Source organism: Aphelocoma coerulescens, chromosome 6 (genome assembly GCF_041296385.1).
Source record: "Aphelocoma coerulescens isolate FSJ_1873_10779 chromosome 6, UR_Acoe_1.0, whole genome shotgun sequence".
Taxonomy (NCBI): Eukaryota; Metazoa; Chordata; class Aves; order Passeriformes; family Corvidae; genus Aphelocoma; species Aphelocoma coerulescens.
The window spans coordinates 19,243,353-19,263,090 of NC_091020.1; the positions used below are offsets into that span (position 1 = coordinate 19,243,353).

General features: G+C 36.1%; 1 protein-coding gene across 3 annotated transcripts in view; it reads right to left on the reverse strand.

Annotated features, from left to right (window-relative positions):
• Nucleotides 1-19,738, reverse strand: part of ERCC6 (ERCC excision repair 6, chromatin remodeling factor) — a 43,662-nt gene that overhangs the window by 11,229 nt on the left and 12,695 nt on the right. For all 3 annotated transcript variants that reach the window (XM_069019601.1, XM_069019602.1, XM_069019600.1), the window contains 5 exons: nucleotides 16,157-16,282; nucleotides 12,284-12,442; nucleotides 8,239-8,374; nucleotides 942-1,112; nucleotides 328-504 (listed from right to left, as the gene is read on the reverse strand). In XM_069019601.1, coding sequence (XP_068875702.1) covers nucleotides 328-504; nucleotides 942-1,112; nucleotides 8,239-8,374; nucleotides 12,284-12,442; nucleotides 16,157-16,282 — 769 coding nt within the window. The remainder of the gene's footprint in view (nucleotides 1-327; nucleotides 505-941; nucleotides 1,113-8,238; nucleotides 8,375-12,283; nucleotides 12,443-16,156; nucleotides 16,283-19,738) is intronic.

Consider the following 19,738-nt stretch of genomic DNA (forward strand, 5'->3'; position numbering starts at 1 on the left):
TCTATTTAAATACAACAAAATGCAGGATCAGTAACCTCCCACCCCAGTTTGTTTATCTTTACTTCGTATCAAAGAATACTTCTAATGACTTAAACTTTAGGGCTTTTGACAAGAAAACCTTGTATATAAGCTGCACTCCTGTATAAATGAAACAGTCTCAGTTGAATGGTTTTTTACACAACCAGCAGTAAAACGCCCACACACAACTCTTTCTTGGGTTAGTGCCTAGAACACACAGCATTAAGTACATTTAGAAGTCAGTTTAGAAACAACAGTAAGAGTTGGAAGAGTTTCCTTCAAGCAAAACGCTATTTTGGATGCATTTACCTGGACAGGAGAGGCATTGCAATATCCTCCCATGGTTATTGGGACAGAAAACTGCTCCATGAACACAGGTAGTGTTCCCAGTTTTCCTGGGAATATAAAGTCAAAAAGGGACCAGAGCTCCTTTAGGTTATTTTGCATAGGAGAGCCAGACAAGATGATTCGATGGGGTGTGCGGAACTATTAAAAAACCACAAAAGAAAGTTATTTTCATGGCTCATGGTGTATCCTGCCTCCTGCCTCAGACAATATTCAACTGCACCACCAATAAATTCTTGTGTCAAAATATGTGGCCTCACACTCATAAAACGTACAGGTTTCTGCAATACACTGTTCGTATACTGTTAGCAGAAAATTCACACCAGCAATCTGACATTTATCCCTACGGGTAAATTACTATGCAATTTAAAATTTCTAGTTTTTTTTCCTCCACCATACTTCTGTAAATTTACCCATGTAAATTCATTAAAAATGTTAAGTAAGTTAAATAGTCAAATACAGACCACTGTGATTTACGCTTTTATTCTTTATTAATGATCAAACATATATTTTTATGATAGGCTATTAGATACCGGAACCTCCCTCCATAGCACCTAAATTTACTTTTTATAAAGTACCTGCTTGCATGCAAGTGTGACTGCAGCATTTGGATTTCGGATTTTGTGACCCTCATCCAGAATGACATAATGCCAGTCATACGTGTGGATGTTGTCCTGCATCAGTCGAATGTACGAGTAAGACGTAATTAAAATTCCATGGCATGAAGCGATTTCATGAATTAATTTCACCTAAAAGCAAAAGGTGCACGTTGTCAGTGAGGCAGAATTCTCAGACCTCCTGAACTACACACACAGAGATTTGCTATGCAAGGTACATAGAAAAAGTATTCTAAAAGTAGATCTATAATTTACTTTGCAAAGAAAATAAGTAAAGGCAAGATTTTGATTATATGATTCTTAGCTCATCTGTCAAAGAATGAAGCACTTGAATACTGTGTTATAGCAAATCAGAATTTGAATGAAAGCCTGGTCAGAAGGAAATAGTGGTTTTTATTTTTAATTTTTTACAGGCAATGTCTGAAAAAACAAACATTGGATTTGTTTCAGGTAATTGGTCTCTTCAAGTTCTCCTATATTCACTTCCCAAACCCAGCTTTGTGTACTGCAAGCAAGATCAAGAATGTTAGACGAAAATTAAACAAGTGCAATACTGAAAAATAAATACAAAAATCTATTTGTTTAATCCTAAATTCTGTGTAACCATTCTCATTAATAGGATTAATATAGTTGCTATCAGTCTTCAAATTTTGTGCTTCTCTTGTAAGCTTTAACCTTTCCCCAAGTTTTAACTAGCCTTTATAGCTGCAAGTTATGTACGGCAGGAACAGTCTATATCACTTTTGACAGTGTTCAGGACTCATCTTTATTGCATTGATCCTCCACATATAAATCTAGAAGACTCAAACAGCACATGATGAGACAGGAAAACAAGAAAGTACAACCACCACCACATTTGCTAAAGGAAAGACAAACCCCTTATTACCAGAAGTATCTTTAAGAAAAAAAAACACCCACAAAAAAACAATTAGAAAAACCAAACAAAAGGGAAAAACCCGTGTCAAAAACTTAGATGGTGTCAATATCCATGATCTTTTACTGTAAAATTACTTGCTCACACATACCTGAAGATTCAAAAAACTCTTTTAACTGTTCAAGAATATCTGCTTTCTGATTATCATCTCCTGATAAAATCACAACACATTATTTAACGTTGATATCTTGAGCCTCAAAAGAATAAGTAATCTTTAGAATAATTTGTATTACAGACAGAGTAGGATTTCTCTGCAGGTGTGGACATCCAAAGCTTAATTCTACCTGGTACATTATCCATAGTCTGCAACTTATTCTTGAGTCTCAGCAATGGTCTATCATAGAATATTGTAGACACCTCTACCCAAACACTTAAGACAAATCATCTCGGGTGATTTAAAATTAAAAGCTTGTAAAATATGTAACCTCTCCTAATTTTTGCAATTAAAAGGGTATGTCTGCAATTAGCCTGACTTACAGAATGCTACACTCTTGTCATTAAAAGATGTTTTGTGAAAGTGCTGCTGTTATTATGGAGGCTCAAGAGACCAATCCCTCCTAGAGGGCAAACAGTGGACTGGTAGAAAACAACAGCCATAAATCACGCTGTCAGGTAGCAGAGAGAACAGAAGTGAAACACAGGCACATGAAGGCCATTCACTGTAAACACACCACAGCAGAATCCTAGTCAGGATTTACTGAACCTGTAATTAATTAAAGTTTCCTTCAAGCTAAATTTTTAATAAACAAGGATTTGTGCTGACAATGAAGAAATACAACAACACAATTTTATCAACTCACACTACAACACTTACTAAGTCTCATTTTACTGCACTGAGTACTTTTTCAAGGTTGCCTTCACTTTAGGTGCAGTTCTTGGAATAATTTAAAATATTTTAAAACATGGTAACAGATCTAATATTGGATACAAACTCTTGAGGGAGTGGTATTTCATAATTTATCCTATTTTATAATGTATTCTTTAGTCTAGAGTTCTTGTTTCGTTACATTAAGGCACATCTAACTTAATTTTATTTTTTCTCTGGAAACACACTTCAGTGAAATATTTCAGGTCATGCACTGTTACACTAAATTAAAAACAGTCTGCTTGTGAGAGGCAAATCCTACTAATGCCAAAAGATTGGCACAGATAGATACACAGCAGTTACCTAATTTTGAAATTCTGCACTCTGGCCTTTATCTGATTGATGCTAATGAATAGAGGAACATGTGAGTAAATTGAGTAACTATGAACTTGCATTTTTGTTCAGCACAGTACTTCAGGCCTTTACAATGCAGGGACAGTATTTTCTGCCAGCCTGGGGTTATAAGATGATGGTGTTGCCTTGTCTTCACTGGACCACGTAAGATGTACAAAGACTGGATGATTTCTGGCAAGCACCATTTCTTAAGGCTAAAAGATTTATGATTTATTCTAAGGACATACTCCAAGCAAATACTTTTTTCCTGTTGGTACCTCACTGTACCTATAAGTTTGCTTCTGAAGGTACAAAACCAGGACCATTGTTTGGACTGATGCTTACAGAAATAAGGTTTATCTTCTTTTGGGATAAAGCAGTCTTTTATAAAATATTTAAGAGGACCTGAACTCTGAACTCTTATGTATTAAAAATGGTCATTTTCTTGGACGGAAGTGTGTACGTTAAGACTAAACTTAAAGAAATAGACTGGTGATAACTACAAAATTCACTAAACATTCAGATACCTTTGAGGCAAGTGTGAAGTCAGAGATAGTATCTAGTCACTTATACAACCATATATCATCTGTGAATCAAAAGTGCATTCTTCAGCAGGCTTATCACTATCTCATAACCAACCATTAGGCCTGGGGATCCATAAATTCAACATATAAAACCTCTTTATTATTTCCCTGCCCCAACAAAAAAATCTAAATGGCACCATGAAGAGGCTTCAAAAGAACACATTATAATGTTTAATAATGTAAAAGTTGCAATAAAAAGAGCTAAAGCACTTAGTACATATTTAACAAGAATGCTACTTCTTGGAGTACAATACTAATTTTATCTGAGTTTGGTCCTTAACTCAGAAATAGAGCCTTTGGCTAAAATACAGGCTCCATATGCAATCATGCCAGTAACTGTAACCTCCAAAATTTATTTTCTTCACATGTAGATTATGCACTCTACTGTGAGGCTAGAAAGTCTAAAATTTTCCATGTGTAAAGTCATCCTCAAGTAGATGGTTTCACAGCTGCAAGCATCATGAACTGACAACTACTTTTTAGGGCTGGACTGTGTGTCCTGCATTTGACCAGAAAAATGGAATGAAAAGTTACACATTTACAAATGGTATGTGACCAACATCAGAAAGAATTGTTAACCTCAGTGATACCTGTTTTAAAGATTAAGAAATTAAAAGTTCAGCCTTGAACTTAAAAAATACAGCCTCCTGCCATATGTGAGATGTTGAACAAGATAACCAAAGTTCATGTTGCCTCTTACATTCTATGATTTACAAATGCTCATGTGCCAACAGAAGTTTTAAAACACCAGGACAAGCTCTTTGCTTGTCAGAAGCAAAGAAGGCTTTTTTCCCCAACACTATCAAAGTTTTCTCTCCTTACCTTCTGTTCTACACCATAAATAAAACAGCACTTGTGATACACTACATTAGATTTAGTTCTTTGTTTTCTCTCATGCTTAGAGGTCTCAGAGCACTCAGTGTTTACAGATCAGATTTGAGTGTAAACCATAGTAGGAGCTTAACAGCTTAAGACTGCACCGCAGGACACATTTAGCCACAAATGCCATACCTTGCTCAAACTGAAAGCTGACTTCACAGGGGAAGACTATCATTTAGATGTGGTTCCACCTACTGCTCAAACTTAAGCACATTTATCATCATAGAAGAGCTAAATAATCTTCTGTAATCAAAAATAATAATAATAATAAAAAGAGCAAGTTTTACATTTCATCTGAATGCTTTAAACAAGCTCAAAACTTGCTACTGTGTCTTCCTTTCATCATCTGAAGTAGCAATCGGCCTTCCTTTGTAGATAGCTGAAGGCCTTTAAATTAGTCATAGTCCAAGGGGTGAAACTGGAAATTTACACTTCCCTCTTTTACTGTCAGAATTTTCTATCATTGTTATTTTAGAAAAGGAATAACACAGTCTCTCTTTGGAAGCTTCACATATGCTAAAAACTACACAAATATTATAGCAGCGAGATGTCTCAGTGACTAAGCTGAAATGGGCTGACAAGGTTTGCAGCCAATCTGTTGCTCACAATTCAGGGTGCTATTTCATACCATTTTTGTGAAAATCCTGTAACTGCTTGCAAAGAAAACCAAAATGGACTGGTAAAAAAGTAAAAATCTGCGAGCTTTTCACTTACCACATTGGTCAAAGTCCATTTGTAACAATAAAGAAGTGTCACTAACTGAATAGATGTGGGAAGTGTAGCCTAGAATCAATTTATGATGAAACAATCAGAACAGATGTCTTCCCCACTCTTCACTGTCAAGTGAAATACTTCTGTGGGCAACTCTGAAGAACTGGGAGACAGGCTCTTGCATCAATGCTTGTGCATCTTAGAAGGTACACCAGAAAATGCCTATTCATAAAAGCATATAATTTCACCAATGTTGAAAGATTTTAGTATTTCCTAAGATTTCAGGATTCCTGACAATGTTATGGTAAAAATTATGTACATCCATCTCACCTAAAACATCAACTTAAATTTTATCAAGTGAAACTTCAGCTGTTGTCTGTTTCTGCTATGAAATACTGTCTTGCCTTATGGGACATCTATCATTGCTTAACCCTTTTTCTCCAAAATTCTAATTCAATAGTTTTACAATTATTCTTTGCTCCTTAGAAATCACCTGCTCCTCTTTCATAGACTTGTAGAGACTCTTTCACAGACCTGCAGAGAACAAGCTGCATGCTGTGTTTTACCACAACCTGCTGGCCAACCACTACAGGATAAGGTAATCCTCAAAATCCATTAGTATCTTCACTGTCTGACGTCCAGTTAGTCTGGAGAACAATTATGTTTCTCCACTGTTCAGAAAATTGTAACCTCTTCAGAGGCTGAAATGACCTCTCTCACTCCAAAGCTGGTAACAAAGTTCAGTTCCCCAATCCTCTCCTGGAGCTGTCCAGCACAAAAATCTTCTCATTTACTTTGTGATAAACTGTGATACACTAATAGAACAGGTGAATCCTGGTTAATTCCAAACAGGCCTGTGCAACAGAGACCACAGGTGAACAGGGAGCTGGCTTTTGGCCATGTAAATTTAATCTCAAAAAATTTATGCAGTCTAACCACTATTTTGATATTCTTTAACTTACTTATTCTTTTATGTATTATGCCAGAGTATAAGGGCTGAATGGTCCCTGGATGGATATTACAAAGTTAAGATATGTAAAAGTGGTCTTCTGTAATGCCATAGGTTATCAGCAGATGGAATTGCTGTTAAGATCAGATCAGCATTAAAGTATTCATAGAAAAAAATGTATATTGAAAATAAATCCTAGGCAGGAGTAAATCACCCATCCTGTATTTGATGATATATTTTCAGTGTACAAGTGTTACTTATGTTAATTTATTAGCGGCAAACTTTTATTGCAGGTAAAAAGGGAACTAGAATGGGAAAGTTGGGTTTCTTTCCTTACTTTAGCTTGCTCTTCTCTGATTAAGAGGCATCTAGGAAAAAAATGTGCATGAGGTTAAGACCTTATCAGCAGTGACACTTGTCTAAAGCATTGTTGCAGCCCTTAGAAGATGAGGCATTAGGTTCAGTTCTCTAAATCTGCTTGAAAGTGCTAACATCTTTAAGTTGTTGAATATGCATTTGAAGGACAACAATGAAATCTTGAAAACCTGACTATTCCTGCAGATGGAAAAATTTGAGTCAGTCTGTCAAGTCCATTAATTAACCAACAGCCCAAAATAAGCACACATGATTTAATTTAGGAAGACATGCGACCATGTTATTGAGGTCAACAGACTTTTAGGGCTTGAAAACACACCAAGTTAATTGAACAACAGGAAGCTATTAGCACATTAGAGTGTGCTACTCCTTTTTTGCCATGTACTGTAACTACATCAATTACTTCAGAATACGTTTAATCAAGTGCAATTAAGCACCATATAATCTTAATGTTATTACAAGAAATTCAATAAATATTTAAAGAGAAATTTTAAAATGCTTTGCTGAATCCTAAAAATCCATTTAAGCATCTGAAATATAAGGCTAGGGGAAAATAAAAATCTAAGTTTTCCTCGTTTTGTTCCTGCAAGGTACCAAAGTTTGAAACTTCAGACAAGTCAGACTTTCCAGCTTAAGAAACAGACAAAGAACATGCATATGAAGAGACTGACACAGAAAACTGAAACACAGAAAGGGCTCTGCTTGAAACAATGAAAACTAATGAAGTAACTCTGTCATTAAAGAAAATGAGACTAAGTGATATCAACTGACAGCAACCAACTGCAGAGAAATTGCCCATGCACGCAAAACACATTTGTGGTGATCTGTTTACCCACTGCTTTTCTGATCCCATATTGTTCTCCCACTTTTCCCTGCCCCTAGTCCTGGCCACTCCCTCGGGCTCTCCCTATTGGTTCCTGTACCCCAAATCTGCCCATGTACCGGCCCTGAGCCCCTGAGAAAACCCCCCTGCGCCCGGATCACGAGGTCTCTCTGCCTCTGGGGGTTGCTGGGACAAGATGTAACCATTAAAGGTCCCTGATGGAGAGCCCCTTCTCGCCTCCTTTGCCATCACTGGTTGCAAGGCTGAGAGCTGCTGGAGCAAGAGTGCGGAGCCGTCCAAAAGGACTACGGGAGGACAAAATGCTCCCTCTGCCCTAAGCAGCCCCGCTGAGCTCTCAGGGAAAGCTGCAGCTTGCTAAACCAGACCCAGCACTACAGCACACATAAAACAGCAGATCAATGACTTAGTGATGCACAGAAATGCAAGAAGAGAATTCACAAGTGCTACAAGCATTTAACTGGTGTACAAGCAGTCCCATCACAAACTCCTAGCATGGACTACCAGCACAAGGAAAGCTCAAGCAAGAAACCTGTTACTATGCTTAATTTGTTCAGGCAATACAAGTCTTTATCATAACATACATGTATTCCATGTCATCCCCCTTTTAGTCCAGTTTACTATGAAATCTACACAAGACAATGAATGTTTTGTTCTTTTAAGACATTCAGAGAAAGGGCACAAGCTCTTTCCTACACAGAAGCATTAAGCAACAGGGGATTTTTTTTTTGCTAGTAACAAAAAAAAAAGAAGCCTCTGGAATTACAAAATGGATGTCAATCATTACCTTACTCTTTGTATAAGAACCAGTTTCATGGAGCACAGCGACTCTAAATGGAGGCCACCAAGTGTGGAATTCTTTTACCCACTGATGCAACACAGTAGCTGGACAAACAATCACTGTTGGACCCAATCCCTGGTACCTAAAATAGAGTATTCAATAAAAAAACCCTTAATGTGAAATAAATAATCTGTATTAAGTGGTTCATTAAAATACACACATATTAAAATGACATATTTAACAGCTGAAGTGGAATATGAGAGCTATGGAAATTAATTGGCAATTTGTTTCCTGGAAGTCTGTTTTTAAAGGAAGATGAAGAGAGTACTGCTAAAAGATTCTACCCATTGACCAGTTAATGGATGCATCTATCAAGATAAACAGGAATAGAAAAGCTCCAAACAATATGGCATAAGGGAACTTCCTCCTGTGATATTACAAATCACGTTTTAGTGACTGCTGTTTCTACAAGCAAAAAGAAATCATTAACAAGCAATTATTTTATTACTTCTATTATACAGAATGTGTAACTAGAGTCTCACAAATGGACTTATACACAGGTGTTCTGCTTCATGTTGGTAATATACTGTACTCTCATCACAATAGTTTATACATAAGAGAAGGACTCTAAAGTGGCAGACTATATTATCCATGGAAGTTGAGATCTGAGCTTGGCTCAAACTGTATCCTAAGTTTCTTATTCATAATTATATTATTGTTTTTGAGAATTACTAAAGAAGTCTGAAACAAAGTCTTTCTGTATATTAAGTTGAGAGCTGCTCTTAAGGTTATGAAGGGAAAACTCTTTTGCACACTAGCCAAATAAAAAATACTGCTGCCACAAATACGTATCAACAATCATGTAAGAAATATATTAACTAGTGGTTACTAGCAGTTATTTTTCAAATATATTTGCTCTTTAAAAAAATGGAACAAAATGACTTTGCAAACAAAGGCAATAGCTTCAGTTTTCATACACTGACCTGTGTCTATGTACTATCCAAGTGGTAATAAATAAACAATGCAAAAGTTCACAGTATACATTCAAGATCACATACTGATAGCAATAAAAGATTTCTCAGACACCAGGAACACCCCACTTTAAAAAAAAAAACCAAATCCCTTAATGCCTTCAGAAGCTGCTGACATGAAGAAATAATATTCTTTATTAAAAGCTTATACATATACAACAACCTGGATGTTGCTTATTATAAAATACTAGAACACAACCTTACATGGTCTAATTAAAAAATTCCCAGCAATCCAAAGGGAAATAAGAACTTGGAGAGTAGCTTCAACTATGCTACGAATCCAAATAACCACTGCTACTGCTCTTAACAATATCTACAGCAAGAAAGCCAACCTTCCCAGAACATACTAGTTTCTCACTCCTTGTGGGTAGTAACAAAATACCACTGTTTATTCCCCTGGTCTGTATCACACAAGCTCACATGCAGGGTTTATCCAGATTTTTTTCCCCCTCAGCTTACACAAAGAGTTTACACCTCCTTGGATCAATTTACAGAAAATCCACTCTCCCTCCACTTGGCTGTGTGAAAACTCTTCTGTGTCTAGTCTGACTCTAACCACTTTGCACTAGCCAACATTTTATTATTCTCTTGAGACCTTTTATTTATTTATATAAAAGAGTCATCTAGTTTCTTCCAGTCTGAGCTGTTTCACAAAACTAAACAAATCATATACTTCTGCTTGCCACACTTAGGAGGCGTCCTTCATTCTTCTAATCACTGCAACACTGCAAGATTTGCTCTGCTGCCCATTCAATTTTTATTTGCTTTCCTTGAACAAAGGTGGCACTAAAAACATTCAAAACTAAAGTCTTACTAGTGGCTTGTTCAAAGATAATGCTGTCCTATTCCTACTCCAAATATATTGCCATATTGTATTCTGTCCTTTTTTCACAGACACATTATACTGATAGCTTATGGTCAATATCATGTATGATCAATATATCCAAATCTCTTTCTTCTGTTGCTTCTAGTTTATAAAGCCCAAACTCACAAACATCCTTTATTTGTTGTTATTTAATTGGATGCAATTAGAATTGCACATAAGATCTATTCCTGCAACTTGCTACCAAGAAAAAGGAAGCTGTATTTATACTATATTTATAATCTTTAAATACACAAAAAAATAGTGGAGGAAAACATCTTTCATTATAACCAAATATTGCCAAGGACTGGCAAATCATGTTTTCAAGCTGAAACAATAACTAAATCCTAGCAAAAATAAGAGACCAGGGCAGCAAGAGCAATACATGTTTTCTGGGGCAATGGATTTTTATTTACCTAAGCACCATGGAAATTAATCTCTGCCACTCAGAGTAGAGATTGAGCTGTTTATGTTTATGTCTCAGCATCCTGAAGAGCACAGATGGGTAAATAATCAGTGTATAAACTTTCTGTCAGTTTCTCATCTGATGTCTCAAATAAACGAAGCCAAGCCTGTAGTGAAAAGGTTTTTGTTACACTCCAAGGTAACGAGACCCAAGCTAGTCTGGAAGACACACAGAGCAGGCAACACAACTTTATCCACTCTTAGTGCTGGCTTTGCAGCAGGGCTGCCCAGAAAGCCTCCTGCCTATCAGACCACACTCTTTCAAGCAGGAACAAGTTAACCAGTACTACTGGCTACCAGGATTACTGCCTTCTCAGTCGAGGGGAGGATAACACTTGACTAGGAAAGATCAAGTAGTTTAGACTGTCTGCCTTACAGCACACAAGCAAAATCAGAGCAAACTTCACCAATATATTAAACCTTGTTTCCTCCCACGGAATCACTACCATGATGGACTCAATGACATGCACCAGCCAAAACAAGAAATTCAACACATTATCTTCCATGCAAAAAGAATACTGCAACTTAGGTGGGCAAATTGATTTTGGCCTTTTCAAAGTTTTACTGTAGTTTCACACTATTTAACAGTGTCAAGAGATGTCCCTGAAGGATTTCCATCAACTCACTGGTCTCCCAAGTGGGGTAGGGAATATAAAATAATCTGGACAGTAGCATCCTTAACTAGGCAGCCATATTAAAGTAAATCAACTGGCCTGAGTGATGAAGGACCTGTGGGTTTTTTTATATTAAGGCTTTATTAAGAAGCAACTGGAGAGAAAATAGGAATATTTTCTCTTTAAAGTATTATTTTACAATCCATGTACAAGCTGAACATAAATTAAACATACCTCTATATAGAGGTAATTATTTTTGTTTGGGACAGTACTATGATAGTTGCTAAGTTCCATGCAGCTATTTACATCAGCTACGCAGGCCAACAGAAGTAAAAAAATCAAGTACTATTCACGTGTGCATTTGCAAATCCGAGGACACAAACAAGTGTCTTGCCAGTAATTTCACCTGTGAAGAAGAAATTTTAAAGCATTGTTCAGTAACAAAAAACCAAAGTATCTTGTAAGAAAGGCCAGTCACAGTAGCATATGTTTTGAAAAGCAACAACAACAGAAAACTAAAAACTGATGGAAATTCCACTGTATAACTTATTGGTTTTACTCTTACTACTAATTTTTGGCATGGATAATTCCCTGCCCATCAGAAACTCTAACTTTCACTGCAAATCAGCTTGCTACTTCCTGTAAAACATTTACCTGGTGGCTTGCCAGAACAAATATTTTAATGTAAAATTTAATAAATGGAACTAAAGGTATTACATCTAATTTAAAATTCCATATTGTGTAAACTACTGATATTAATGTAATTGAGTTTGTAAACAATCCATTTGTGGAAGGTAACCTTAGACACTGTATTGACCCAAAATATCTAGCGTGGCTCATCTGCAAAATGAAGCATCAATGCCTGGAATTCATTAAAAGTGTTACATGTTTAATTTTTCCTGCCCTACAGCTCCATTGTCTCGTAAAATTTTTCCTTTGATGTCCCCCACTAAAAGAATTAAAGGAATATTGTAATTGAAATGTCATTAATAATTCACAGGACCCTCCTCCACCAGTAATACATCTGATGAAATATTAATTGAGCTCCACAGACTGACAGTCTGCAGAGAAGCACTTGCCTGTAATTTGAACCACGAGTCCTCATATTGCTGTAGCTCAGACCTGCCAAGAAGGCAATTATCTGAATGGTCTTGCCCAATCCCATCTCATCTCCCAGAATTCCTCCTGCCTGCTGGCAGTGCAATTCCCAAAGCCACCTAACACCTGTCTGCTGGTACCTAAAACAAGGAAAAAGAAGATGGCAAATGTTTGATAATACAGATCATAACAGAAAGTACTCATGAATTAATCATTTGGCAAGGTTCTTATACCAGTTACAGTAACATGCTGGATGTGTGTTTTACATGAGTGCTGTATTTACTAGGTCATACATTTTTGATGCACTCAGACATTACATGTGACTTTCGTTCTTTATGCAACACTAAAACATTTCTAATTAAACTGATAGTCATGGTAATTAGAGGGTATTTTATTTCATATATATTTTAAGTGCTAAAAGCAACTTGGAAAGTTACTCTTATGAAGCATTATCTTTTCAGAAAAGACAACATACAAGGGTCTAGTAAATAATATTATTTGGAACATATACCTTGAACTGAAGGAAAAGATTGACTTGTAATGGGTACTGACTTCATACTCCACTACAAAAACTGATCAGATCTGCCAAACCATGCTTTTTTATACATAAATTTATTTAGTAACATTTAGTGCCTTTCAATGAAGAAAAAAATCAAGGCTAAGCAATAGAAACTACTGCAGTGCATGGGATACAGCAGACCATTATGTGAGAGCATCAGAGCAGCTTCTACTCCCAGTCCTTCACTGGAAATTGTACAAGCAACAATGTAAAACACATTCCACTTGAAGTGGACTAGAAAGCAAGATTTATGATGGCAAGTTAAAAAGGTGAAGATACAATGCTGGACTGAGAATCACGTTAGGACATACCTTTTTATAACAATATGAAATAGTGAGCCTAGTAAGAATAACACACCAGGTGTGGGGGTTAAATTGAAAACAAAAGAAATAAATGAAAAAACATATCTTTAAATCCCATTAAAAAAAAAAAGATGCAAACATTTCAGCACCTCGGTGTCTTGTAACTTACAGGAAAAAAGGTTACTGATAATTTTCTTGATGGTACACATTTCTGGAGTGCAGAGCACAGCAAAGAACAAAACACTTTAATTTTAAATAGGGATTGTTCCTTTTAGGTGATTTCTTGTGTGCATTTCAAAATCCTGTTTCCATCCTTGAACAAATAATATTTAGGACTACTGACAGCTAACAACACTAGTGTCTACAAAGTACTATTAAAAATCAATTTGTGTGAGTTTGGTATGGATTTAGAGAATGCTAAATGGAGACAAACAAATGGCTTGAGTAGTTAAAAAAAGATGATCGAAGAACACATCTAATGTTCCGACATCACACTATCTGCTGGTGTCTCAAAAGCATTATGCCATGAAGCCCTTAAGAAACCCTTTTATTAGAAATTAATTCACCTTAAAATGCAGCAATCTATACAACAACTATGAAATAGCTTGCAAGATTAGCTATAATTGGATTAAGATGCTATCATTGCTACATTTTATGAAGACAAAACGTTTTCTGACAAACATTAAAGAATTGAAGATAAGCCTAATTCCAGTCACAAGCTGCTCCCCCAGACTAATATTCAGCATGTCTCTTCAGAAGACAACCATTCAATAACTTTTTGATATAAATTTGTATTATTTTTTAGGATTACATACAGAGCTTTAAAATTAGATTAATTTATAAGCATATTTCTCCCTCTCCTTCCTTCTCCTGAGAAAGCTTCCCCGTGGATAACTCAGCTTGGGAAAAATTCTGCTCCATGGTTATTTAAAAACATGAAAGATGCAGGTGCTTTCTTTGTATAATCATATAAACATGCAATAATTGTAACTATGCAAAAGTTAAAGGAACACATCCCCCTCCATTTTTTGTGGTTATATGGAAAGATAATTAATTCTTTTCAACCTTACACTTTTATTGCACCAATTTTTTTTTAATTCCAAAATTATTCTGGAAGTAAATAAAAGTGCTGCTGGTCTTCCAAAATAGTTATATTGGACTGTTTTTCACATAAGCAATCATGCTGTGATGCATCCCTCAAAATTCACCACAGTAGCTACCAGAGTTCAGCTGCATTGTTGCAGAGACAAAACTGTGTTTCAGATTTATCAGGGAAATCACACACTGGAAGCGAATAATGATGAAGCCTGTTTCCTTTTTCACACAGAGAACATTCTCTCAGGCTTAGTGCAGGCAGGATAAGGCAATGTTTGCAGCTCTGCTTGGTTTTGTTCCACAGCAGTATCAATGCTATTCCTGCTCAACGTTCATCAAAGCAGACAAGTGTGCAGGGAAGAAACTGATTGCCCACTTTAACAGGCTTACCAAAGAACAGACCTGAGGGTCTCCTACTTCCAGCATGAGCTAACTTCTTTGGACTTTATGCAGGAAGATCACTTAAAGTACATGCTATACATATCCATGGGTCAATATACTTCCATGTTTTGTACTAAACTTGCTCAGAACTCAACAGTTTTTAATGACTATTGACTATGGGCTTTCCTACGTTGGAGATTTCAGCATTTAAGCTACAAGTCAGACAAATCATTCAACTCAATTGATCTTTCTAACCACTTAAGAAGTTTTGCCAACTGACTCATGCTTGCAGGGATACCCTTCATTAGTGAGGCTTGCATCTTCAAGATTAATTTTTAGTGACTACTCTATTTCATTTCCCTTCGGGTTGCTCAGACCACACATCCGTCCTCAAGATGAATACTTGTGCAGGACCATCACATAAACAACTGGAGACCACATATTGGCTCTGTATGGTCCCAGCAACCAAGTCATTAATTCAATCCCATTTCAGAGCTAGTGCTTTCCTTCTGAGGACTACAGGACAACAGTAATAATTTCTTTGAGGTCAAGACTAAGTGGTTCTCTTGGAAGGGATACCACACACACCCATTATAAACCAGGGCTTTCTACTACAGTAAGATTTTAAGAGTTTGCTTTGAAAGAGAAGATGTTTTTCCTGCTGTGTGAGATGTTGCCAACAAAACTGAATTCAAGCCCATTATGCATGAAATTTAAGGGAGAGATTATGGATGAAGTTAACTGGTCAGCTGCTAGCTTGTTTGGGCTGTCGTTTATCATTAGTCTTTTTGAGATGAACTTGAAAGCATCACTGGGCACTATGTTTTAAAAAACTGAAACAGAAAACAGTTATGTCCAAATCTGTAATTAAGCATTAAATAACTAAAGAATGAATTGTAGCGTGCTTTCCATCTACCAGAGGAATTAAGAATTCACTCTCTATATGTTAAAATTTTACTTGGCAAAATGTTCGTACGAATTACAAGTAGTTACTTCGAAAATACTTGGAGTAGTTACTTAAAGAAAAGTTGTTCATATTTTTTACTGGCAGAAAATTTCACTCCACCCAATTAGAGAAACACAGTATTTCTTGTTTTTTTCTTTTATCACATCTTGCCAACATCTTATGTTTCAAAGTAAAGTTATTCTACCACTCCACACCTTTATTAGGAGCAAGCATATATCAATAAAAGAAATCATTTATAAAAATAGACAAGGAGAGCTTCTCAATTCATAGTTTAGCTAATACACATTTACAATATTCATATCAGCCAGTTATCATCTGTATTTTCATGTAATTGCATTTTGTGCTCACAGTAAGTTAATTACATTAAAGTTTGATCCTGAAATCTTTTTTAAAGAAAGAATCCTACTGAAACAATTGAAGTAAAAGTTGAGGCATCATTCACTGAAGTTAAAGTTGCAGCAAAGGGCATCTGGAACTCACCATGACTATTACTACTAATATTATTAACAGCATACAGCAGCATAATATAAAAATAATACACAATACGTACTTAAAAAGCTTTTTGAAGAGAAATCCTGGTACTTTGAAACCCTCTTCAAATTCAACGTCACTTTCTTCAGAAAGTTCCTCAGCTGTTTCATGTTCTTTGTCCTTCAAACGTTCTTTTTGCCACTTCCTGGAGTGACACAAGGAGTCAACATTCAATTATAGCATGGAAAAGATACTCTATGAAAATGACACAATTCTCTATCAGGTAAAAAATCCAACAAAAACACATGCTCTGATGTCATGACTTAAAATAGTAATCCTTTGGAGGACAGAATTATGCAAATAAATGCTTGAAATAGCCAATATATTAAAAGGTACATGTTTTATAGCTAGTTATAATTTTCTATAGACAAAAGTACTAATATAATGGAATCAACAGCTAACAGCACCAAAAAATCTGTCTACTTTAAACTCCTAAATCTCCCTCCCCTTCCTCCTCCCCACCCCCTGCCAAAACACTGATAAAGTTTAGGTATTCCAAAACTATTTTATTAATTTAACCAAACACTTAAATTTAACTTCCTTCCTGTAGAGAAATGTGAAGCAGTGTATAATCTTATACACAAGACTCAGTTGGAAACATCACCACCATCTTCAGGATGACATGCTCGAAATCTGTAAAGCAGTCATTATTAAGAGAATGAGCTTTATGAGGTTTTGAAATTACAGTGTGATTTATGGTTTGCAGCCTCATCTTATTTGGACTCCAGGCAGCTTAGAGAATTACCTTCCTGTCCCATCATTCCCCCGCTGCTGAAAAAGTACCAAGGGATCTTCAACATTCCAACAGAATTACAAACTTGTGTTTCAGTGACCCAAACCCATCTGCCTCTAATGGTAAAGTGTACTCTAGCTGGGTATGTACTACTCAACCAGCAGCACTTCACTGACAATTCAGGTTTTGCTGGAATTCTCTCATGAAAGTGCCATTTACTGCAGGCACACTGAATGTGGTGTGTAAACTGACAAAATCTCTCCAGAAACTGGCATGGTTCAGAACAGATTGAAAACATCCATATGCTACTGTTCTGGATGCAGTGCAAAAGCCCACCTCCACTTAATGGTCTCTGCATATCTGGCAAATTTGTTTCAAAACACTTGTGTCAGGAAAAAGAGAGCAGGGAAGAAGTTCAACACTTCACAGACAAGCAACACAATCATACACTCTCATGAAAGAAAGCTAATTATGCGAGGTTTCTAGATGGACTTTTCAGCAGTACCTTTTGAGAAAATACTTTGAGTCTGTCTTTATGGAACTAGTAACAAACTTGGTATTGTTTTATTAACTGAAAATAAACATCACCATCTCCAAATACACACAAGTTACAATCACTGCCAAGAATGAAAGCACTGAAAAACTAAGACAACACTATGCTGGACAGGTTTAGAGAGCCAGTCTCACTGAAGCATATTTTGATCTCTTAAGTCAAGAAGTCTTCAGAAGCAAAAAAATAATGATGGAGAGAAAAAAGAGCATATATTGGGAAAAAAATTAGATGAAAAAAGACAGTCTTCAGTTTGCTGATTAAAACTGATGAGTTGCAAATGTTTATTATCAGATTCTTCTTATTTCATTATATGAAATCATGTATCTGATTAAGTAATAAAATAGGACTTACTAAAAATACATGAGGTGTCAGTGTTTTCCTCTTTTACATACCTGTCCTAACAGGAATGGAAATCTCTACCTTAGACTAGGAGTCTGCTAAATGTTTGACTTAGAAAAATTACACTCATGCTCTAGAGTCTAACAGGAAGACATGATACGTTCTAGAGTCACAGCATAAATATGCATTTTTTTCTTCAGTACTACAATGTTACTCTACCAGGCACAGAGGGTCTTACTTTTCTGAGTTCCAGAAAAAGGAATTCAAATTGACAAATGCTGATAATCCTTGCTTCAGACTGCATCACTGCTGGAACTGAGACATGCTAGAACTTTATTATTTCATTTGGCTGGGTTATGACAGGACTCAAACCAAGGAAGGAAACTCCTACTTACCACACTAAAATCAAAACAACTACAGATTACAAAGCTTCCAAAGAGACATCTAGGTAAACAATCCATACTAAACCCAAGCAGGGCAATAATTTGTACAAGAGTTTGCTATTAATTTTGTACTCCAACGCAAATCAATCAGCCAGCAGTGGAGCGGCAGCCTCCCCTGGGAAGGAGCAGACTGCCCTCTAGTGTGCACTGGGAAAACTGATCCAGAAACAGCCAAGAGGAAACTGAGGTTAACTCCAAACTGACCAGGAATTTAGGCACTTCACCTCCATATAACTACTACATTTTCTGCAGGAAGTGTGATCGATATTGGGATTTTTCCTAAAATTATACCTAGAAAACATATACATCTAGAATTTGAACTAATAAACCCTGTACTTAATTTTCCTAAAAAAACATTTCCTTTTTACATGCTGTTATCTGTTACTTCATTGAAGTACTACATCTCTTCCAAATGTCTAGAGGTTTTTCACTCTCAATTACCAGTTAAAGAAATAGCAGCAACTTGTTATCACAAACAACTATTCAGTTTCTGAAAGGCTGTGAACTTAATGTAACACACACCATTATCATATTCTACACTGAAACTTCCTTGTTTTCTTTAGAAAATTGTAAATACCCAAATGGCTGAAGCCATGGGAGGACAAACACTATTTCCAAGGCCAGATCAGTCTGTTAATCTGGTCTTGTACCTTTCCATGGAAGTCAAACTTTGTAGGGAGAAATAGTGGTAGCTCAGCTTTGATTTACATACACAGTAACTTACTGTCCATTTGGTCAGTATATTCCTTACACACATCAGTTAAACATCATTAGTATGCCTAAACAATCAGAAAATAGAGGTTTTACTATACTACCAAAGTCTCTTCAAAACAGAAGCATGACCTTTGAGAAATCTGTCTTATATTGTCCATTGTCACCAACATAAATATAATTCTATCCCTGAAAGTGAAGTATGAAAGCCATATATCATACAATTAAATTTCTTCTTAATATAAGAATGTATTCAGATTCTAAGCCCATTTCCCACTTATTGCAATACCCTAGAAAGAAATTCTGCACCCAAAACAGTAATAAGCACAATTTGACTTTAAAAAAAAAATACAGTCAGGAACCAAGCTGAGTATTTAATATAGTTTGCATTTGTGAAGCACAATATGTTTTCTATTTTATACAGCTAAGAATCCCTTACAGATTATTCTAATTTGCTAAATTGACGCATACAGTATTACTTTTTTGATCTAACTTTTTATGGTCTATATGGGTGAATTTAATTGGTATGTCCTAACAGATGAAATACATGCAGCTAGTACCACAAGCCTCAATAAGTAAATTAAGACTGATGTACACAATTACACACTTGAGTTTCGAATGAAAGGTGTACTCAGTGAGTGAGACAAAATATATCTTCATTTGTGTCCTGGCTTTGTCACTTTAAAGAGCAGTAAGGATGCTTTAAGAAAGTATCTTTCAGGAAAGGCAGTATTTAATCCTTTTTTAATTTATAACTTTGAAACATGGAGAGATTCAGTAACTCAGATACATCAAAGAAAGCTAGTACATGAAAACTGATCT